This window comes from Embiotoca jacksoni, unplaced genomic scaffold (assembly GCF_022577435.1).
Source record: "Embiotoca jacksoni isolate LCO1_2020_lvr unplaced genomic scaffold, fEmbJac1.0.p SCAF_23, whole genome shotgun sequence".
Classification (NCBI taxonomy): Eukaryota; Metazoa; Chordata; class Actinopteri; family Embiotocidae; genus Embiotoca; species Embiotoca jacksoni.
Genome location: NW_027185374.1, coordinates 5,482,976 through 5,507,828, shown reverse-complemented (window position 1 = coordinate 5,507,828; position 24,853 = coordinate 5,482,976). Strand labels below are relative to the sequence as shown.

Sequence of the window (24,853 nt, the reverse complement as noted above, 5' to 3'; positions counted from 1 at the left end):
GGCTGGAAAATTCCTCCAGTGACACAGTGAACGCCATCAAAACTCTATTTCCACACTAATGAGGACGAGGAAGACTTAAGGAGGGATTGACAGTAGTGGTGTGTCTTCACATGATACAGAACAAGGACAGCTCATTCAAAAATAAGAGTACATTTATTTTGTCCCACTAATGTAAACACGATGACACCAAAGCAACGTCACTACAAGAGGAGAAATCCAGCAGATCAGCTGTTAATGGTTTGAATTTCTAACTTTTGTATGAATGTGGGAACAAAATTATATATTTGAGCTGTAATGGCCTATTTAACTTAAACATGTTAAACCAAAACATAATGTTTATTGATTCCCCTTCAAAAAGCGCTGTCTGGTTGCGAGGTACGTATTGTAAATATAACAAACTTAAATTGATATTGATTGTTTTAGAGGGGCCTTTTTCAAGGTGACTACAAGTTGTTTTGTTGCTGACCCCCTACACAGCAGTACATTGATTAGCTTCCGTGATGCCTGCTTCTCCAAACTGGTGATGTGTCGACCCCCACCTACAATTAATAAACCGTCTCTGGATAAGTACCTCAGCTGGACAGGTGTGTCGCGTCTGAGTGCTGCTTGACGGCAAATCAAACGACCAGCCCGGCCTTTCTAATGTGGATGGACAACAAGCTAGAAAAAAATACTCCACTTTGATTTGACATCTTTTGGGGCTCTCGTCTGATGTGACAGCACAACAGATCACATCTGAGTCTGTTAGCTAACTTACAACAACATAAGAAGCCACGAACTGGTTCAGCACAAGCCCACTGTTACAGCAAAGTAGTGTGGTGTGCTTTCAGGGTTAGGAAATCAAAGCAACACAAGGAGTCACATGCCCATGCCTTTGCCACTAAACCAGTTTATTTCTAGTACATAAACACTGAAATGCTACCTGCTACAGCTTTAATATATGCTGGGAATCTTTCTAAAAAGCAGAGACAGTTTGGTTTAAACGGTGTCCGGCCAAAACAGAGACACTGGCTGAGATCCAGAGACAGTAGGGACACAAAGCACTGAGGAAGCGAGCGTCTCTTATTGATTGCACCTTAAAAAAGTAGACACTGAGCTGTTTCCAATTGTCTTCATATCATAAAAATGAGTCCGAGCCTCAAGGCCTGTGTGCCGTAATGTAAATCCAGCAGTGACTCACTCCCCTCTGTCAAAACCCGACTCGAGGCAAAAGCAGTCAGTACTCAGGGAGGACTTTTTTTCTGCTCAGTGACCCAGCCCGACTCTGCCGGCGTTGGCTGTAACACTCAAACTTATGTGGACACACAGGGATCTTAAAACATGACGGAAGAATGTGAATATTTCAGTGTTTTTACATTTGCTGAGTGCTTAGCAGTGCAACAGGAAGGAGTTTAAACAGAACAGAACAAGAGAAGAAAACTTGGCTCAGAAGACTGAATAAGAGGAAAAAAAAGAAAAGAGGATGAATTAAGCAGTGCTGCATCTCCTCCCCCTGGACTCCCTCCACATCTCTCTCCTCCTCTGTTTTGTTCTCAGCTCTCTCTCTCCCCCTCTTCATTACATGTGGTGTCTGCTGTCTTCACCAGCACAGCTCACCAATACAAACACAGCTGAATTTTTAACAGCTCTTATTTTGTGATACCACGGTTGTGCAAACAGCAGGAAGACTTGTCAGTTCAAGGTCATTCCTGTGCCGTTTGTTACACAGTTAATGGAGGCGAAGAGCTCACGGTGGTCAACCAGAGACTGAACCAACCTTCATTTACTTATTCCTGTGTCACTCTGAAGGGTTAAATAATTGGAAAGAAAAAATAAACCACACAGTCCAAGTAATAACTGCCTAATGGCAAAGTGTTTGAAATATCTGTAAATTGTATTCGGTGTAATGGATACTGAACAGAGAAGCTGCTGACGGAGGTGACACGAGAAGAGTTTAACAAACTAGGAGAGTTGGGATAAACAATCATGACCTCTCAGAGCTAAAGTGAGGGAATGGAAAGGCAACGGCTCATTACAACGCAATTTAGTTAGTGGATTGTGTCGGCAGCTTTATGATGGAACGGAGTAATTATCATTGATTCAGTCCATTTATCACTTTATTTGTCTGATATTTGGCAGGAAACCTTAAGAAGGACTTTATATGTTTCAGATGAATTTGGTGGAAAGTTGGGGCCATGGGGCAAGAGAGAAACAATCTCATTTTGATTGGCCAAAACTAAATGATTTATTATTGATTAAACTGGCAATTATTAGTTTATTTGTGGTTTGTTTTCTAAAATATAAAGAAATAGAGAAAAAAAATTATCATTATAATTCCCTGCATCCCAAGGTGACATCTTAATGTCTTGTTTTGTCTAACCAACAATCTAAAACCCAAAGATCTGCAGTTTACTATCAGATAAAGAAGTCTGAAATGTTCACATTTAAGAAACTGAAACCAGCAATTATTCAGCATTTGTTCACTGAAATTCTTATATATAAATACAGCGATTATTTGCTTATAAAAACAGTTTTAGATTAATTTAACGATGCAAATAATTTATTGATCAACTAATTGTTGAATTGTTTGATGCAGATCACACCCCGCATGGCCATCCATAAGGCGTTGGATATACTTGCGTAACAATGAAGAGAATTAAAATGAGAAGATTTAAATTACACGGTAAACAATTTTTTAAATAAATTATCAAAATCAATTAGTCGTTTTTCAACATTTTATGCTGTTTATTCAAGCAAAAGCTGCAGATATCTTTTCTAGCTTTTTGTGAGCTGGGCAAAAACATTGTGACGAGCTATATTTTTTTAAGTTACATTTATATGCATTTCATGTTGTTAGGTTTTGTTTGTATTGTATGTGTTTTTCACCTGCAGTGACTGTGAACGCCAGTTAATCAGCTTGTCATATCTGTCATGGTTGAATAATTTTACACACACACACACACACACACACATACACACACACACACACACACACACACACACACACACACACACACACACACGTGTCTTGCTGCGCTCATGACTGTCACCCCATCACAGGCATCTGCCCCGCAGTAGACACTCCCCGTTTGTCCGACTCCATCTCAATATCGCCATTTCTCTTGAAGCCCATTCCCTCCTTCTCCCCTCATTAGTCGTCATTCCCTCCATCACTCTTTCCCCTTCTCCCTCCATCCCTCTGCACTCAGAAGTAGGGCACAGTGGCTCGACTGTTTATAGCAATGCAGCTGCAAGCAGAGAAAGAGAGCGAGAGAGGGACACATAGGGGAAAACACAGGAGGGAGGAAGAGAAAACCGAAGCAGGAAGAGAGTGCACGCAGTCTTCAACCAGTGCAACAAAAGAGCACACAAACCCCCACGCACAGTAAACCTGTGTGTGTGTGTCAAAGTCTGCTTTTATGACTTGTGATCGGCATGATTAAGGTCTTGTACATGCACGCACAAATACATTTCGCACAAGCTACAAATCATTGGTTCATTTTATGACTTTGTTTCCGTCTAATCATTAATCCAAACAACACTGTGTAATTATCCAACCGTGACGATTATGACAATATGCAGACGTGCTCAATCTCCTACCGTTAACCAACCATCCAAGTGTCCGCAGAAAAGAACATTATATAACCACATACTCTACTTCCATTGAACATGTTTTTCCAGGCAGCTGCATAGAGCGCAGATGTTCTATCTAAATAAGATCAATTTCAATTTCTTGCACTAGAATGAAAACTGGGACAAACAAGTTATAGATTCAATTTACTCTCCCTAACACTACGGGGAAAACCCTGAAATCTAGCACCACTGACGGAAGCCTTCCTTTTAGCTAATCTTGTAACGCTGCTAAAAACGGCGCGTGAGCTCATGTTAGGACAGCAGACATCTCGTAGTAGCGTTCAACAAGAATGTCTGATGCGGTTTAAAAGAAAAAGTTAGTAATAATGAACATGAGTAAAATGGTATTTCATCACATCAGAGATTTTGTATCTTTTATTGTTACCTAATAGAAAGTCTAGATCTTCTACAAAACAAAGAAGCACAAAGTTGTACATTCACCCAAAATGCAAATTAACCGACATGACAGCGGCAGAACAATGAGTGAGAAAGCTGTAATCAAACCACAAGCTGCACTGGTAATTATCCTCCAGAGCTCATTGAATTTCTAAACTGATGATGATCAGCCGGTTTCCTTTCTTCGTCGCTGTAATCTTGTTGAAAATGTGTGCTTGTACTTTTGATATTTATCCATATCCATTCATTTAACTGACCGCAGATATCATAGAACAACGTGTTCGATAACGTTGGTGCTCCAACAAACTCTCTTCCAGGAAAAGTTGTGGTTTGTGTAGATGGATATCTAGGAAGGTCGGATGATATCCCCAGAGTCATTTACAAGTTATTTTAAAGTCGCCCTCCAATCAATATATGTTTCGCTTATTGTTACTTCCGTCAGATATTTGACTTTCATTCTTAAGGTTGATTTGCAGAGCTTGCCACCACACAGGGCTGTTTTCATATTCGTCTGCTGAAAGGAGAAATTTTCCCTGTAATTACCTTAAATCTGCTTTTAGGATGTGAAATTGTGAGTAAGATTTAGTGACATCACAAAAAGTCAATATGTAGTATGAAGTAAACTGCGAGAGCCTTGAAACCTCCAACTTGCGTACAATGAGATTAGACTCGTTACTGAAGGAGAAGTGTTGTAGCCCACGGTGAAACTTGTCCATTAAAAATGTTTGGATATTCAGATTTTCCTTAAAGGTCCCATGTTGTAGAAAGGGACGGTTACATTTATTTTCTGGTTATAAAGCAGATCGAGGTGCTTTATGAATACTGTGAAAGTGTCAAAACACTCAGTCCACAGAGAAATGTCCAGCAGCTGCTTCTTTAAACAAGCTGTTTGGAGTTCTGTAAGTTTGTGATGTCACAAGCTCATTGCATCTCAGGCCTTCCACAGCCTTAAAGACACAAAGCAGCCTGTTCGAGATAGAGAGATGCAAAAAAAAAAAAAAAAAAAATGATGTAAAACTATATTGAGACAGTTTTTTGGTACTTAAAACACAAAAAATATCTTATGAATATCAAGACTTGAATAAAACAAAATGAAATTGAAGACTGCTTAACGAGTAAGTGAACATAGTTGAGAAACCATTTCACGAAAATTATTATTCAAAGTGTTTTTTTTTTTTTTTATGTGCCTTAAAAACATGTTGGAGGGGATATTTAGCCTGCGGGCTATTGAGTGCTTTTGTTAAAGCAACACAGTGAGCACTAATTACGGAGGTGGTTCCCTCAATGCTCCCAAATGTATTCTGAAAATAGTGATTAAAAAAAAAGGATAAAAACGACTATATTTACATTGATCAGACAAATGACACCTGAACTGCATCAACATACACAAAACCAAAAAGACAAAGTTACTTTGTGACTTCCTTTGTTTGGTTCTCCATTCATTACTTTTCTTTACAGACCAATGCTCTACTATTTAAAAGATATGTTGTGGAGTTTTTGATCTCGAGTGACACTGTGGGGAAATAATTGTTTTTGGAGTACAATCCCTGTTTTGTTTTGGCTCGTGTGCACAAGGACACACATGAACATTGGCATGCAATTAATAACCTGCTGCCGCTTTCACGCTACTCTGCTGTTCAACTGTTGGTGGAAGGAACAAAGATTAAAAAAACAAACATGCGAATACATCTGCAAAGGCGGCAAAGAAAACTGAAAGCAAGCAAACAGGCTCGTGCGAAAGACAACTCAAATATTTGTTTTACAAAACTGGTCTATGAGGAAGACAAATTATTCCGTGGGGCTTCAAGGATACACACTGATTTCTGGTGATAAACACTGAATGTAAATATAGATTTAAGTTTACAATAAAACTCCACAGTGTCCCTTTAAGTTTTTATTGTCGAAGAGGTATCAATCTAATCAGTATGAGATTTTAAGCAGAACTTTACAGCCTACAGTTGATATTTACAACAACAGGGCTCTTAGGAGACTCATCAGTGACTGTTAACAAGGCAACTATTTCATCTGAAGCTGTCAGTGTGGCTTTGTGGCTGTGCCACAGAGCAATTACACTGAATTACACTGCTGAAATATCCCCATTATTCCACAAATACATGAACACAGAGCACTAGACGGCACACGGTCACACTCTTTTCTCACAAACACTCCCTGTCCATCTCATGCAAACATGCATGTGTGCTCTTGTGTAGACAGCTGACACACATGGTGTACATGATCTTCCTACACTGCATGCACACAGTCTCTCCCAGCAGACAGCACCGTTGAGTCCAATTGGTTTCTCCAACAACAACACACACACACACACACACACACGGAGACGGGAGCAGGAGACACTTACTGATCTTTTCCTCAGCTTGGGAGAAAGGGAAGCAGCACAGTTGACCCATGGCGCCTCCTTCCCTCTCCTCCTGTTCCCCTCGCCCCGCTGTTACCCCTCTATTCCCTCAGCCCCTTGTTCTAAGACAGACAGATGGAGCCAGAGTCCTGCTTCTTCCCCTCTGGCTCTCCCCCTCTTTATCCTCTCGTCTTGCCTTCTGTGTCACTCGTTTAGACAAACCTGGTGAGGATGGAGGCAAAAAAGAAAAAAAAAAAAAAGAAAAAAAAAAAGAAAGACACCCTCCCTTCTTTCTCCGTGCAGCCCGAAGAAGACAGAGCTAGGCTGCAGACGCTGGAAAAAACATGAAAGAGTGGCTCCTTGCTCTACTTTGCACTGACACAGGGAGGAGGGGTGTGTGTAGCCGAGAGAGGGAGTGGGAGAGATTAGGAAAGCTGGAGAGAGAGAGAGAGATAGTGTGTGTGTGTGTGTGTGTGTGGGAGACAAAAAGAGTATTTTTTTTTTGTGTGTTTGAAGTGGGGTGGGTGGAGGAGGGGCAGGAATGGATGAAATAAAAAAGTGTACATGTGTGTTACTAGATGGGGACGGAGGAGGTGGGCTGTGCCATATGAGCAAGTGTATGATTCAGACAGAGACATTGCGAGCATGCGGCAAGCATGTGGATGAGAAAAAAGGAGCAGCATATGAGGAGACAGTAGACACTACTCTGTGTGTGTGTGTGGGAGGAGGAAGGGGGGAGGGGGTGGGGGCTGCAAGCTCCACCTCCTCTCGTCACTGTGGCTTCAATAATGGTTGTTGAATAGCCGGCAGCTGCAGCCTGCTCCTGCGCAGATGTTTGTTATTTATGGGGCGTGTAGTGGTATTTTGAGGCATTCAAATATAGATTTTTTTTTTTTTTTTAAAACTGCAAAAACAATTTTGGTCATTTCTGAGGTCAAGTATGGTTTTTGTTCAATGGTCAAGAGTAACGACCTCGCAAGGTGAGGGTCGAGAAATGGCACGTCACCAGGTTTCCATTTACATTCACTACACTCAGTGTTATCACACATGCTGCAGCCATTAAAAAAAAAACCCAAAAAACGCTGCAAATGTAATTAATAATAGATGCTAGAGTGGGAACCCAACCCAATGCAGTGGTGGGTGGGCTGGTTCAAAATCTACCTTGAATGAGTTTGCGTTCGTTAACTGCATCTGGTTGATTGACAGAACATTACTCAGTAGCACTTCATAACTGACTATTAGTTTAAGTCGTAGCCAAAATGACAAATTCTTTCTTGCTTCTCTCACTTTCAAAAAGTGAGGATTTTTTTTTTTTTAAATACTCAAACTATAGTTCTTGTGACCTGGGATAAGAATTTCTATAATGCTTTTTTGTATCAGATACAAAGGAGTATAACAGATTGTATTTAGGATACAGATGACAACTTCAAAATCACTGGTGTTTGAAAAAAAATATAATAAAAAAAAAAATCACAGCTTTGTCTGACGTCAGCCGGTAAGGACGTCAAGACACCAGAAATTTACCACTGAAACTGATTCTCGATACCAAAAATAATAAATGAAATACATGTGTTTCAACATAAACTCTTGATTATAAAATGCTGATCACCACACTTATTATATTTGAGCTATTCTAGGGCCACAGAAAACATAACCAGGACATCCTTGATTCCGGTTACACTTTCTCTGTAGGAAGTCACACTTTATTCAGGCAGCTGAAGAAACTACATCCACATATGTGGAGGCAACTGTCCAGCTCTGCGTGCCAACCAGCACTCTGCAACTAACAGCAGCTTATCTAGCATTCCCTATAGCAGGGAATCATCACATAGCAAAGCCCGGACTGGTGAACCTCCACATCCAGAGGACGCACATCTTCTCGGAACCTAAAATCTCAGCTGAATGGGTCGAGGAAAATTACTCAAAAATGAATCATCATATGTATTTTGTACAGGAAGTAATGCATGGACGTATTCAAGGCATTAACTGTTAAAAGAATTCAGGAGAAAAACCCCGGATGTGTGGGAATAAATGTTGGAACAACTATATCACTGTAAAGATAAAGAAATCCATCACAAATTAGAGATGTTTTTTATTCATCTTTAAACAATCAATTATTTCTAGATGTCTAAGCGTTTTGTCGCCCGTGGAGCGCCGTTTAAAATGATGATGCGGGTAGAAAAGGTGATTAGAGACAGCTTTTCAACCAGAGGTCTTTTGTTGAAGCCCCCTTGACAGCTCCCCTCAGAGGCTCTGCTAATAAATCCTTGAGTAAGCACCGACACTCCACCGGCTCCCCGGATGCTTTTTTCTTGTAGCCGCATGTGGACAACCTGACGGAGCGGGTGTAGTTAAAAACACGTCTCTCCTCGTCGTAATGGAGGATAACACACGAGGGGGTGCGGGGAAGGTGAATAAAGAAACGCAAACACACCACATGCGTTGCAGAGCGTTTGTGCACTGACCTCAGCTGTGTGACTGGACAGTGGAGGCCTGTCTCCAACCGCAGTGTTCACCACACAGCTGCCACTTTCTCACACACACACACACACACACACACACACACACACACACACACAGCTGTGATGATTGCTATTTGTGGGGCTTGAGCGTTGTCATTGATGAGGGCAGATTGTTACAGCCTGTCGGTTACACTGTACCATATGTGAACATCGACACAGATACAGACTAAATCCTTCGTGCTTTTCAATGTTGGGCTAATCGGGTTATTGTTATTATCCCTATAAAAGTGGGTGTGGCCTCTTGGTCTGAAAAGCTAGGCCAGTGCGGAGGGAGGCGTAGTGCCCTTGGGTTTCCAATCCGATCAGTGTCCAATGGGTGACATCACGGTTGTTCGCCACTTGTTATCCAAACAACATGTATTCTGTTGACTTTATCTCTTTCCTTTCCTGCATGTTCGACTAAAACAGTTGCAAATGAACACGTCAGAAATTCCTGTTCTATGATCTTGTGAGAACTTGTATCAGAGCCATCTTCAGCTTAATCCACACAATGCAGAGGGAGGCCGATGGTTAAAGAAAACACTGCAACAGTGTTGACTTTGTTTAGCTGAAGATCAACACATGGTGCCTCGATACTTATCCGGTCACAAGACATGTTATGAACACAAAGAGAATAAAATGGCTGCATGCTGCAGATGACAGCGACTCCAATCTGCTCCGGTGGTGTGGCCGACTGTTTATTGTAATAATTGTATATACGAATAATGAACTATAGACATGCTAACAGAACATCAAATGAAGCAATAGCCATGATGTGCGAGAACAAAAACACACAGACACGTGTGTATGTTACAAATACAGTGATGTGGAGGCTTTGTGTAACACGCCAGGCATTTTAGCACTTCAACTACAATTGTTTTTATGGATTTCCCACAGCAACGACAGCAATGTGAACAGATGTAGCTACACACTACTGCAGGTCACTGTTTACTTCTTTTAACATGTATTTATTTCGGACTAAAATCAATATTTGGTCATTGATTTTTGCATTTAAAATATCAAATTAAACCAAGGTTGTCTGTCTATCCATGATCACCACATACACACTGAAAGTCAGTGCCTGTTTAATAAACTACCCGTGTTCAAGCTATAAGAGACAAACAATGATATAACAACAGCTCTCTACCCCTCGGTTTTTCATTTCCTTTTTTATCCTTATTTGCTGCTTCAAATGTTCACTTCAAGGCGGAGGAGAACTGTTTGTCACCGAGGTGCACATTTTCCATATAGATTACTGCTTTTCATCCAGCTGTCACCAAGAGCAGAAGCCTGACACATGGCACACATAAAAAGTCTAGGACTTTTAATCCAACTGACAAAGAAGAAGATTATTCATAAGCTTTACACATTTCAGCCAAGTTTTAACACAAAACCAAATGGGCTTGTAGTGTAAAATGTTGTGTTTCCATTGTTGGTATTTTGAGCTCAGCAGCAGGAGAGATTTTCAAATTGAACTGTGAACTGGCACTTTTATTTTCTATTAAGACAACCAGAAACACCACATAACTTTGCTTTGCTTCAGCTGGTAATGTAGCCTGTTTGCCTCTCTAAATTACCACATCCCTCCCTCTACCACACACACACACACACACACAAATGTAAAGCAGCATGTTTCACAAACATTCATGCTTCATCAGCGTTTACTCGCACACCAACAGACTGACCATTGAGCTACTTGCAGGTTTATATATGATTGCTGATGGTATTTTTATTTGCTCATCCAGACTGCTGAGGTTGTCAAAGCCTTTCTGACTCAATCATGCAGTATATGGCTGTGGGATGTTTCCGTTATGTTCACTGCTGTAACAGCTTGAGGTTGTTTGTATTATTTATATAACTGTCTTTTCTTGATTGTATTTTCTAATGGAAACGTGTCAATTATGCTAAATTACCATTATTTCAACTCGGTGCTTTTTAGAAACTGGACATGTACACCTACAGGTAAAACCAATTCTAAACTGAGTGTTTAATACTTCTGATTATTTTCGTATGTTGCGGCCAAGCGCTACAAACCATGACGTCACCCATTGGTTTGAAAACTGCAGTTCCGAAGCCTCACATTCGGATTTTGGCTGCCACCATCTTGTTTTTTTTTTGGAGCAGGAAGTGACCAGTGAACTGGGGAGGAACGATGGGCGGTTCTGACCCGGCCTAATATCTAATTAATGATGGAATTATTTTCAGATGGACCACCAGAAAACTAAATACGAAGGAAGGACTTTAGCGAATTACACCACATGACTTGTGGAAAAAAAATTTGTTGACTTTGTATTTCATGAAAGAAGTTGAATGGAAGTATATAGAGCCGGAGGCTTTTTTGGAGCCAACCCCTAGCTCCGGTGGTATTGCAGTTTAAGGCATTTCCACATTTGCCGCACTTTTCGGACCCATCCACTGTTACAGACAGTCTATGGTTGCAGCGTTATGAGTTTCCGAATAGTCAGTTCTATTAAAGTGTCGGACGGATATCATCTCAATACATTCATGAAATGTTAAGACAAAGAACCAGTGTTGGATATTTAGAGAAAAATGAGGGAGAAAAATATTTGAGCTCACTTGAGTTGAGTTTCATCACATGATGCAGACATCCTGGGGGGTAATTCTCCCTTTCCAAACCCTATCCAATCTTCCTGTCTGTATTGTCATACTGCTACTATTCTCCCTCTCTTATCATTGCATCATCTGACTGCTTCTTCGTTTGACCCATCTTGGCTTCAGCCTGCCTCTAAAATCCAGCTTGTATTCGGTCGTTTGCTTAATGTCACCTTCACTCAGACTCTCAATCTTCTCTCGCCGTCTGTCTGGCCGTCCGGTCTGCCCTTCTCATCCTCACTATCTAATTCTACTGCTTCTGCAAGCCTCGCCTCCTTCTCCTTGGTTTTCCCGCAAGCATTCATCATTCTCATTTAATCACTTTTATTCTCTGCTCTATCCTTTTCAAACTGTCTCACTTGTCCTTCCAGCCTCTTATCTACTCAGTAACTGTTGCTTCTTCTTCTATATCCCTCTTCTGTCCTTTTTCATCTCCTTAATCTCTCTCTCGCACTGCTTCTATCCTCTTAGCGTTCACTATTGCAAGTTGTCAGGAGCTTATTTTTTGCCGTACTCACTACAGATGTAGATACTGACATGAGAAAAGCGGATTCTGGAAAAGCTTTACTGTTCTTGCTTTGTCAATATTTGAGAAGTGCTGGCAGGGCCTTCTTGCTGCTGGAACATATTTAAGATCCTACAGATGCTGTTGGCAGTTGTCTTGTTTGATGTATAGTGCCAAGAATGGACTACTTGACATTTTTATTTTTGATGTAGACACTGTCAGATTCAGCAGTCATCCGGGCAAACATTTTTGTTGTAACTTGGCCAAGAGACAGGACTCTGGACTCAGACCAGTCATACAGCAGCTTGCCATTTTTCATAGCTTCATTGAAATACACAGCTCATTAAGAAGGGGGATGAGTGGTCACCTGGCAGCACTGACAACATCATTGTTATTTGTCTTCACCATATTTTCAGTTGTGCCTGAAAGAGTGCCGTCTTGTGGTTGTCGTCGGAGAAGGAATGTGATCTTTTGCCAAATTGTTGAACTTGAGGTTTCAAAACGGCAGTTCACAAACGCAATGGTTGGTATCTGCTTGGATAAAACAAGCAATCGTCCTACTATTGCACCATTATAAGGCTGATACTGTGTCGTCTGACTGGCATGAAACAACTTACTCAATGCAGTCAAAGTCTCAAAAGTATAAATTTAAGGTGGTAAAGTACTGCTGCATTTTAGAAATATTCGAAGAATGTGAAGGACGTGAAAACAATTAAGTTGCCTGTAATTAGTCAGTGTTTGGAGCGGTGTATTTGGTGTGCTTCATTAACTCATGAAATTAGTCTACAGCTGAAACTAAACAAACTGTGTATGTTTCCTTTTAAATTGGCAGAACCAGCATTATGTAATTAATCAGCGAGGAAATGCCAGTGATCAGGGCCTTGCTGCCATTTCCCAACATTTTATTGGTAGTTCTTTCCACGAAGTGGGAGATACAGTATCTCCAACTCTTTTTTTCCCCAACACTGTTGCTCATAATTGCGATCTAAGCAGGACACACTACATCAGGCCCGCTGGTGCCACTGCATGCTGAGAGTTCCTATGGACATTTAATCGAGACTTATTGAATTAGTTTTTGTAACAATAATTTTTCCTCCCCTGAAAAGCATTTCTTCAATTGTGTAATTCTGTCGTTTTCAGGCCATGAAGCTGCTTAAGCTTGAATTGTGCTCAAATGGGACCACCAAACAAACGCTGGCAATGCGTCCGCGCCATGAAGATGGATATACGCTACAAAGGCCCTACTCAGATGCTCTCTCTAATGATTTAGCCATTCATAAACTCTCTCACGCTAATTTATTACAGAGAAGAAGAAAGGAAAGGAAGAGAGGTGAGAGAGTCTATCCAATCAAATTAATTATTAGAAAACAGAGCCAGCAGGGGTGTGCCAATCTTTCCAAACAGGATGCTTTAAAAGCAGAAACAGACAGAGCATTCAGTACATTTGGGGCTCATTGGTTTTTGTTTTCATTTCTCCACACATCCAAAAGTTTAAGCGCTTCCAGCTGAACGAGGACACTGATCACTGCTGTTTAAAGTAAAAAAAAAAGATCCTCAAGCAGTAGGGACAGCCATACAAATGTATCTTGGAACAGAGAGTGAAACAATTAGGGGAACATTCAAATGATCTGCAGTCAAGAACCAATTAAGTGTAACACAAGTGTTTGCTGTATTTTCTTAAATTGCTTTTTCTGAGATTTTTGTAGAATTGATTTATCAGATTTTTTCCGCTGTACTGCAGAAAACCTTCTTTTAGCAATGAAAACAACTGAGTGGTTATGGGCTCTGCAAGCCAGAAGACGTAGAAAAAAACCCAAACTCAACCCAACAAAACCCTGAGTTATGTTACTCTCCCAATACTTTTAATGTTTAAGGCATCGATAACCCCTGACGACTGTTAAACACTCCTCATGTTTCATCGTTCGAATATCAAAGCTTCCTGATTCAATATTTCTCTTTGAGAGAAATTAGCCCACTTGCATGCAAATCAGCAAACTGCGTCATCTGGCTGTTTGGCTGGCAAGTGAAACGTAATCTCTGCCAAAGACTCGTTTTTACAGGGAAAAGAAATACGCAGCACAGTCTGTGCAGAAGTGAGTGACATTATCTCAATAAAATACCAAAAGGTCACAGTGCAACAAATCACCTTCATCTGTCCATGTGCGTGTGCTGCCATAGTGCTGTGATTTGGTGTGTATCTGTGTCTGTGGGCTTCAGTATGCGTGCATTAATACCTGTATAATATACACTGAGTGTTTCTGTATGTAAACCTGTAGGTGTGAATGTAAATACCAACATGCTATGATGGCAGCTCTTACTATCATTCTACTGTACAGTATTGCCTCCGCAGATCAACTAGAAACACCATCTGATTGTCCAGAAGAAAACACAAACATGAGAGGACGTGACAAAACCATGATACGCTGGCTTTTCTTTTCTTTGCCAGTTCAAATACTCGTTAAGAAGAAACTGGTCCTTCTCGGGGAAAAAAAACAACATTTATTTCAGGCTGAGTAAAATAAAACCACTTAAAAAAAAAATCTCTTACAAACATTTTCCAAAAGCACCGACTAATGACAAGGTGAATGATTATCAACACCTGTCAACATATCCTTTTTTATTTATCCCAGCTTCTTTGCTTACATTCCCGTCACATTGCACCAAAGCAGTGTGTTTAAAGAGAATGAAAAGATCCTTGAGAGTGTTTCAGCGTCTTAGCTCTGACTTCTACACATTTGCCACCTGTCTAAACAAGTGGACAGCACAACATCTTTCACCATTTATTCCTTTCATTTAGAACACAAAAACAAAGAAATCAGGATGGAGAAAAAGCCATTAAAAGCTTTTACATGCTGTAACTGCCCCTCTATTGTTGTTTTTATTATTAGTTAGAGTCCCACATTAGATTCAAACTACTTGTCAATGCCAAAGTGCATGCGTGTAATATATTGTTTGTAATTATAACTAATTGATAACAGCTTCACGAATGAAAAACAAGGTGCTTGTTTGGCTACACAGTAAACAAAGTCACAAGTTGCTCGATTTATTTGGATTTGACAAAGTAGCCAGAAAATACTTTTTTGCTGGCGACAGAATTGGAGGATCTGAAGTATTAAACTGTATTAACCGTTAGTCAGTCCCTCCAGGGAATCACAATCTTGCAATTTAAATGATTTTTGTGAATTCAAACAATCGCCACACTTTTTGAGGGTGCTTGCTATTTTGCAATATTCCTGCAGTAAAAGGTACCCAGTAGAAAGTTTGCTGCAAGCGTTATGGCACAAAGTGAGCCTTTCCAAACAAGACTTGCTTTACCACAAAAATAACTTGTCATCTACAGTCAGCAAAGCTCTTCAAACTCTCATCATCCAAACAAACCACATGCCAGAACATTGTAGTTTCTTCTCTTTTCTACCGCCTTCCTGAGAGATCGCACTTTGTTTTTGCGCATACATCCGTGTTGAATTCATTTAAAAAGCATTAAAGGCGCTTATTTTATTTTTTTTACAGAGGATATAGCCTATATATTCCATATCACCATCACGGACTGTTTTGTAAAGCTTTGTCACTAATTAGGATTTTTCTTTACAAAACAAAATATTTATATATACTAAAACATTCATAGAGTATGCTTATTATCAAAGGAACGGATTACCTATACACATTTTTTGCTGTGACTTGCTATTTTTGGCAATTACACATCAAACTCTGAAAATTGAATTGCAATACTTGAAAAAACCTTCTGCAAAATCAACCATTTCTGATCGCAGCATTCACAAAAAGAATTCTGCAAATCCTGGAGTGAAAATACATGAAACTATTTTTACTAACCACAAATAGTTTAAATTTCTTTATGAATAAAATTACAACGAGATTACATTATTTTTTATGCTTTACAGGAGGTAACATTTTCTGTACAGATTATCTTCATGCTGTATATCAGGGTTGCAAATTGTAGCTTAGTACAACATTTTAGCCGGCATTATAACTTTGCACCCAAACCCTCCACACTGTAACACTGCTGCATCATATTAGACAAGTGGATGCGGTGCTCTGTTTACATGTTCACACATTTTAAATATGTATGTGTTGTTTTGGAAAACCACTTGATAAAAGCAGAAGTTTTTTTTTTTTTGATGATGTGAAATGTGAGGTAAACATCCCTCTGCTCGGTGTCACTCCCACGCACACACTCACTCTGTCTCGCACAGACAACCCAGTGATCCACAAAACATTGTGACAGCCGAGTTCCACTCAAGCTGACAGCTCTCTCTCTGTCTCTCTCTCACACACACACACACACACACACACACACACACACACACACACACACACACACACAGCAATTAGTATAGCTCTTTCACAGTGAAGTCTCAGTCAATCCATGATACACTGGTGCTTAACACTTTATGTGTGTGTGTGTGTGTGTGTGTGTGTGTGTGTGTGTGTGTGTGTGTGTGACTACTGGTGATCCAGGAAGACAATTATACATCACATAAATGTGCTGCCGTATGTTTTTATTTGTTTTTGTCCACAGGAAATCACTATAGCTCAAAGTGTTTTCACACTGAGAAACGTACTGACGTTTAAAAAAAGTTAATTATCATGTCACTGTTTCTACATTTTGTGCAGTACTTCAAGAATATTAATATAATTCTAAGTCATAATGGCACAACATTAAAAGTTTTTTTGACAAATCTTTGGTTTGTCTGTCGGCTCTTTGGGCTGTGATGATCAGAGGACTGGTTTGAATACAACCACAGACCACACTAGCGAGTAGTTCAAAGCAGAGATTCTCAAGACAAAAACGAGGATCAGTTAGAGTTCAAAACACATCAAAGGTGTTTTAAGAAATCTCCTACATAGCTGATCCAGACAAAAAAAAGTCTCAGTGAACCGTGTTACATTACTGGTAAGATATTTCAGAAGTATTAAGCTACTTTCCAGAGAGTGTTGTGTTTTTAGGAGCAGTTTAAATGACGACATCTCTTTCACACACACATCATTAGAAAACCGTTTGCTATTTTCACAGAATCTCACAGTTCACAACAGCCACAAAGCTCCACGGTTTTTGGATCTCAAATCCCTGTGAGGTTCTCTGCAGCAGTGATGGATGACAAAGTCGCAGTTAAATAACTAATTATGGCAATTTGTTTTATTGGTGGACGGACAAAACTGAAACACTAAAAGTAAATCCTCCGAAGCCGGTCTCTGTTTTCAGACAACATTAGCTATTAGCTCCTAGCATTCACTGGACTAGGAGCACAAACATACTGTCTGTCTGTCTGCATCCCAACAGTGATCAACACTACCATCTCAGGTTCACGTCGGGCTGCACAGTAACATGAACTGCACAACAACAGGATTTTACATGAAAGGCTCAAAAGATACAACACTGAAAACAGTTTTTACCCACTATGCAATGAGCTTGAACAACTGAGCACGTCGTCCGTTCGTTTAAAGAAAGCAAACCAAGACATAAAGACCTCTGCCAACACATTCAGAGAAGAGCCAGAGAAAATGTACCAGGTCCACATCAATCATCTCTGTGTTTCATCGGAAACTTACAAAAACTGTTTAACTTTCTGAAGCTCAGCTGCAACAACTCAAAGCCCTTCAGTTCTACTTCACTCAGTGGCCATTAGAGCATCAATTGTACAGCGCTGCCAAGTTTTTTTTAAGAACTGGCAGGGTGGTCATGAACAACCAGGCAGTAATGTGTAAAATGGAAATGAGCTCTTGAGTAGCCTCATGGTATTTGGTTCAACCAGTTTGCCACTCCTTTAGTTTCTGCTGGGTACATGGAGTTTAATAGTATTTTACAAACCTATTAAAAAGAAAGAAACCTCCCAATCAAACCAGCAGCAATGTTACAAATAACAAAAAAAACACAAGTTACATCGACTCTTTGTCACGCGAACCTTTCCAAAGTAATGTAAAAAATGGTATGTTTCATGAATATTAAGTAACGACAAAGACACTTATAAACAACACATTTTGCCAGTTAATACCCTAAAACATGCTGCTGGGAGCTAATTTCTCCCACAGGTATGAATAGCAGATCACTGCCCATCGGCTGTTTTTGAGCTGCCAGCGCCCTCTGGTGGCTCTTTTTTTCCACCTGAGAGCCAGACAGAGCACGCACCAACACAAAACCCCACTAACGTGTGGTGTGTGTGTGTGTGTGTGTGTGTGTGTGTGCGCGCGTGTGCATGTGCGCGCGTACTAACCAAGCTGTAGTGAAGTCTCAGTGTGGTAATATCCGTCTTGTTGCTTCTTTTTCAACATAGAACACAAATCGACCCGCTCCACTGTCTGGTCTCCAAAAAATCTGAGTGAAGTGAGACAGACAAAGTGACAATGAGACAGAGAAGAGACGGAGACGGGAGCGTGGGTGCCTCCAGCAGACAGTAAAGCAGACGTCAGTCATTACAGCCACTTGACAGCAAAGAGCACTACATGTGACAATCCATTTTAAATATGGTATGATGTGAACATTTTTAAGCCCAATGCTGTATTTTTGGGCCAATGCTGATGTTTCTTTACCAAATACTTGTAATGGAGGCAGGATATTTTACAGTTTAACTTTATTGTCTAAATAAATAATTATGAATTAAAGAAACACAAATTTCTAAATTACCCCAAATATCTATCTTCTTTTTTTTTTTTACATTATATTATGTAAAAACATATCAGGCAACATAAAGGCTGATAATAATTTATCTGTGACCAGTATCGGCCAATACAATCAGCCAGCCAATAAATGGAATGGGCTACGGTACATTTTCATCTCATAAATACAAAACTAGAGTCAAAACATTATGAAATATGACGCTGTTCAAGTAGCACTCACGTGCCAAGAACATTATCAGGGTGTTGAACAATTTTACGAAACTACAGCGTCACCAACGTTCAAATCTTTGTCTTGAGTTACAACTGGATGACCAAAAATGCAATGCAGACATCGATAAGGAAAGTGATAATGAACATGTAAAATTATATAATGTCCCACTGCACTTATTGACTCAACCTTAAAACACAGTCGGTGCACTATAAGCTCAAGAATTTTTCCCTGTAAGAAAAACCAAGTACCTACTTGTTAGTATAGTTGGAGAAAAGGGCCGAGTCCACACGCTTTATACCCTGACAGAGACAAAGGGGAAATCCTGTTTATGTCAACTTTATCACTTTTTTTATGATACACACAGAAATATATATGTATACACACACACACACACACACACACACACCACACACACACACACACACACAGACTATAGGAGACAAGAACACCGCCTGGCAGGCGCCAAAGCAGGATAAAGTGCCATCAAGTGTCGGAGGGAAGAAGATAGATATTGTCCTCCCTCTCTCACCTCCTGACCTGATCCGTTTCCTTCTTCTCCCTCCTTCACCCTCTTATTTATATCTTTATGATTTTCATACCCATGCTCTCCTCATATACCTTTCTCTTCTCCTGAGTAACTGCATCCTTTAATCCATCCCACTAGAATATAGCTCTTATATCATGAACTATGAAACAATATATATTCAGTTCTCCTTTTAAATACCACAGTTATTCCCACTAGTAGTTTTGGCTGGAGCAATATTTTGGCATCAAACTATTGGATGACACGTTACAGCCACAGTGAGGGCAATAAAAAGGATGTTTAGAAAGAGAAAGACGAGCAACTCCGCAGCAGTTGCAAGTTCTGCTTTCGAAAAAAAGCAAGCTGTGACGGCAAATGGAAGCTTTGCATGAAGACAATTAAACCACGCTACCCAGAATGTGTGTGTCTGTGAGAGTGTGTATACCTGTGATCGTAGTTTTGATGCTCTGGACAGCTTCATAATGGTGAGGTGGGGTTCAAACCCACGACAGTCTCCTTGCAGAAGACCCTGCTCCTCAAAGCGACACCGCAACAACTCTGAGGGACACACAGGCGTGCGCACACACACACACACAGGCGCGCACACACACACGCACACACACGATTTAGCTTTATTTTCACAGTAAAAATACACTTAACTGCTGTTAAAAAAAACACCATAATACATATGGAAAAAGGAACATTGAAAATAAAGCCAAACAACTGGGCAACCTTCATGTAAACAATTACTGAACCATCTTGACTCCCATTTCTTGACTTTTATAAAAGCCATAACAGAGGACACAAACAGTGAAGGTGCAGATGGCGGAGAACGAGTGTCATTTAAACCCTCCAATAAATAGACATTTCGACAAAAGAGAGATAAATGAACGAACAAGGGCATAAACACACAGACAACCTGCAAGGACAGATATAAATCGACAAAGACACACACACACACACACACACACCGAATGATTAGGCTCAGCGGGAAGCTACAGAGGTATTTTTAGAAGACAAGCTCCACAGGGAGAGAAAGGTTAGTGTATAATCAATAACAGTGGTTGAGAGTGCAGACAAGATGACAAGAGAGTCGGACTTCCTGCCTTATCCTTCCTTTTGCTCGCCCCGTGTGGATTTTCTATTTGTAATGGTCTGTTCCTGCTGAGTAATCCTTCATGTTGGAGAAATAAATCAAACTTCAGAAAAAGGAGACTCTCTTAAAAGGCCTGGGACCAAGAATGCTGCTTGTTAAAATTCAAATATTGTAAATGGTCCTCTTACAAGGCCTGACAATGAGCTTCAGTCCACATGAAGACTTTACTGTCTCGGCACAAGAGGTTGGGCTGTGGTACTGCTTTTAACTGCTAAACTTCAATGCTACTAATATCCTTCATTTTAAAACATCTAATGTTTGGTAATACTTTGTACATAATTCAAGAACAATCTATTAAACTACAGTAAAGCAAAGCCCCTCTAATCTGTTTCAAAAAATGCCACAGTAAGGTGGTCAAAACTAGTAATTTTAATGAGACCTTTCAATATGTCAAATTGTTTGACAAATGTGATTTATTTCATGGACCTCATGAGGAGGCACAAAACCTTCAGTGGAGTGATGTTAATTTGTTTGTATGCTGTAAGCATGTCAACACAAACCCACCTCCACCACCATCACACCTTTGGCTATGTGTTTTTTTAAATAGGGTTTATCACTATTTTCTTATCTGATGGCCAACAGTAAAAATGTCCATGCAACTCAAATTACTACATTGCTAAGATCTTCCTAAAACGCAGACAAAGAAAATCAAACCTTCAAACTCTTGACAGCAGAAGTTATTACGTAGAAACTTGACACGCGTGGCTGTATCTCTCAAAGATTCATTTGTTGTATTGTACGTATCAAGCTGAGATCTGAGATACATTTACCTTTGGAATTTGTGTCAGCTTGGCCGTCACTAAAATGCCAAATAGCATTTGCTTGGATCGGAGCAGTTATTACACTGCTCTCACTGTATGCTACCATGTATTCATCCACACGAGCATCTCTGCCAGAGCTCGACACTTACAGCTACCACCTTGTGGATCATTAATAAGTCCAAATCCCTCATTTCCTGTTGTGCGTACACAAATGCACGTGTCTACTTTTAGAAATCGCTTTGTATTTCCAATTTAGCTGATAGGTTAGATAGGAAATGGAGTATTAAGTAAATGTGAGCTCATTTACTTTGTGTGTGTGTGTGTGTGTGTGTGTGTGTGTTGGTGTCGCGAGAGCAATGGAGCGGGAATCCTCTTAGAAATGTTGGCTTAATGTTGTCGCTGAAGGCACAACACAAAAACATACACGCAAATGCTTCTGCGTACATCACCACGTGTGTACGGTGACGCAAGAGGACAAATTAAGAATATCACACACACACACGCAAAGTAATAATAAAACTAAGAAAGAACGGGAAAAAGAAAAGACCATGAATTCAGCATTGTTTGACCAGGTTCACTGATTTAAGGAGGACAATGTGGTCACGCTGAAGAACAAATCAGTGGAGGTGGTTGATTCTTTAATAATTAGAGCTTATGTATATCAACACACTGCACGTTTTTACAGTACACAACTTTTAAACAATTACAAAGAGCGATTCTTCCCAAGCAGTTGCCAATTATTTCTACAATTCAACTATTTTCCTCTGATCTAGGTCACACAGGTCCTCAGGTCACTTCAGGACTAAAACCACGCTTCAACTACCCATGACTTTTGAATGAGTGGTAGCTAGTCAGCTTATGAATAACAACCCTGAGGATGTACCATACGATCTCCTAAAGCAGTCTAATCTGTGACCTTTAACAGCAAAGCCCTCATTCACAGCAAGCATTCAGCTGCTGAAGTGTTTTAAGGAATGAAGTGTCTTATGAAAGACACTAAACCGTCCAATCAGCCGCAGGGGCCCTCAGCTGACCCTTAACACCAGAAGTCCCTCCGGGGGCCACAACAAGCCAAGTGTTGTATCACATTAACGTTCAATAATGCAATGTATCCTCCAGTAAAGTAAAGCACGAAACACAGTTAAAACATAAATGGCATTCAATATTTACGACCTGCATACCAATGTGAAAGACTTGCAGAGGCGCCGACGGCAGGAGAGGAAGCGAGAGCAAGACGGCGACACTGACCTGCCAGGCTGTCCAGCGTGTGTCTGTGCTGTCCGGCGGCCAGTCCGACAAACACCACCTCCTTCTTGAAATGACTGATCCCCGAGAAGGGCAGCACCAGGTCCCGCCCACCCAGCAACTCGGCAAGTGACGGCTCGACCTGAGCCAGCATGGCCGCCGCCCTAAAAGGAAGTATACACATGAACGTGCACACTGACATACACACACGCACATCAGTGTGACATGACTTAATCCTCCCTCTCTCCCTCCCTGTCAAATTACATAATGAGAGAATCAAGTGATTAATAATGACACAACCTTCTTCTTGATGTAGATTAAGCATCGGTGTCATCACATAAAATGACTCCCAGGTTCTCAGGTCCCGAAAATCTGCACGCCCTTGTTATTTCCAACGCTTTAAAACATTTAGAATGAGGCCCAAATCTGAAATAGACATTTTTCCATTAGCGGTCGATGTGTGTGTGTGTGTGGGGGGGGGGGGATTTATTTTAGTTTGCCTAAAATAATATGAAGTGGTAGAATTTTTACACAGTTTAAGGAATAATTTTTTTTCAGGCCATTTCATCGTTGTGAATCAAAACCATCTGATAATTAACTCGGCATTCACAGATATGCGTTCAAAAGGTAAAAACCAATTGAAAGGGTCATTAACAAAACAAGGTTTAGGCCGCAAATGGTTTATACCAGGGGTCTCCACCCGGTAGCTACTGCCTGAGTACGTGTGTGGAGTATCAATTTGTTATTGTTCCTATAAAAGAAGCTTATTGAGCTGGTTTGGTGGAGCTCAGCCGTGTGGATAAATGTTATAATCCTCTCATTTTGAGAAGATGGAGGAAAGAAGGTTGGAGACCCTGATTTACACCATTCCATTCAAGAGATATAAAATTCATTTCATTTATTCGAATCGACATATTTAAAAAGATAAGGCACTTGCTATTTTTTATTTACTTGTTATTTTGCTTGTAATTGGAACAATAAAAGGCTCCATCTTTACGACCCTTCAAATCGAGCCTTTGAACCTCCAAAAACCGTGAACTGACTGTAATGACCAGTTTTCTGGTTGTTGTGAGATAAGAGAGAAGCTGTATCTAACGTGACATGTTGGTAATCAGTCACTGCAGGACACCGCAGCCTCGGCTGAGAGCAGCAACTTTAGTCTGATTGTTTACTGCCGCAGCGAGCCGTCTGATCTGTCTGATGTTGTGACGATGCGCAGCTTCAGAGACTGAATGGTGTCCATGAGAAAATGTGACAGTAAAATTAATTTGAGGGTACTCTGTTTGATTGAAATCCAGCAGGGGATGATTATTGTGTTATATCCTGCGAAAATAATGAAGAAAATGGAGAAACGAGGACAAAGGAGATTATTTTTCTATTGTGTTCTAAATGACAGGTTACACACACACACACACACACACGATGTACAGCCCTGGTCTGTTTAAGAGTGCATGTACATCAAAAAGCTGATCAGCCCTATTCACCTCCATGGATGAACGTTAGCGGGAGGAACAAATCAATATAGCAATATAATGTGGACCCGTCTTATGCGATCAAATGTATTGATACACGGGCATTCATCCTGGAAAGTTTTTTTGTTTGAACATTTGAACCCTGACCTGTTCACATTTCTTATTTCATAGTGTTGTGTGTGTGTGTGTGTGTGTTTTATATGGCTCATATTTCATACAATTTAGTCCACTCTCTGAAAACTAGGTGCTGCTCATAAATAGCCTTCTCAGCTTCACAATCACTGCTTCCTGAAACTAGAACTAGCTCCTCGCGGTTGTTTGTCTCTCCACTAACTTCACAAGTTGCAGTTTACATCCATGTCTGTCCAGAATCACAGCCTGTATGTTGGTAGGTAGGTAGGTAGTTACTTTATTAATCCCCAAGGGGACATTTTTTCGCTACAGCAGCATTTGTTTTTTTAATTTTTAATTTTTTAGGTAGGCAGTTTCAAGATGGACGCCCATGATCAGTGTCACTAATTAACTGTCCAAACTATATGTGAAGTATGATCATAACCTCCCCGTCTTTTCTGAGTTATGGCATCGAATAATGGGCAGGAAAGAGTTGTTTGTAGAATGGTATGATGTCACCGTGAGGTTGACCTTTGACCTTTGTGGGATCTAAAATGTCATCACTTTGTCATTTTATCCCTCTGGACATTTGTGTGAAATGTGGTCACAAATAGTGCAGGAATTGTTTGAGTTGTGGACACAAGTATGTTTCGTGAAGTCACGCCGAGCTAAACCCTCTGCGGTGAAACCGGCCCGCAGCTGTGGGATCAACAGAGACACTAAAAGGCCTTTTTGACGGAAGACATTTTGACACGTCA

At 40.4% G+C, this 24,853-nt stretch overlaps 1 protein-coding gene across 4 annotated transcripts in view; it reads right to left on the bottom strand.

Moving 5' to 3' along the window:
- LOC138203513 (A-kinase anchor protein 7-like) overlaps positions 1–24,853 on the bottom strand; it is a 41,427-nt gene that overhangs the window by 13,112 nt on the left and 3,462 nt on the right. For all 4 annotated transcript variants that reach the window (XM_069158434.1, XM_069158438.1, XM_069158435.1 and 1 more), the window contains 4 exons: positions 22,516–22,676; positions 19,796–19,908; positions 19,080–19,126; positions 18,214–18,314 (listed from right to left, as the gene is read on the bottom strand). In XM_069158434.1, coding sequence (XP_069014535.1) covers positions 18,214–18,314; positions 19,080–19,126; positions 19,796–19,908; positions 22,516–22,676 — 422 coding nt within the window. The remainder of the gene's footprint in view (positions 1–18,213; positions 18,315–19,079; positions 19,127–19,795; positions 19,909–22,515; positions 22,677–24,853) is intronic.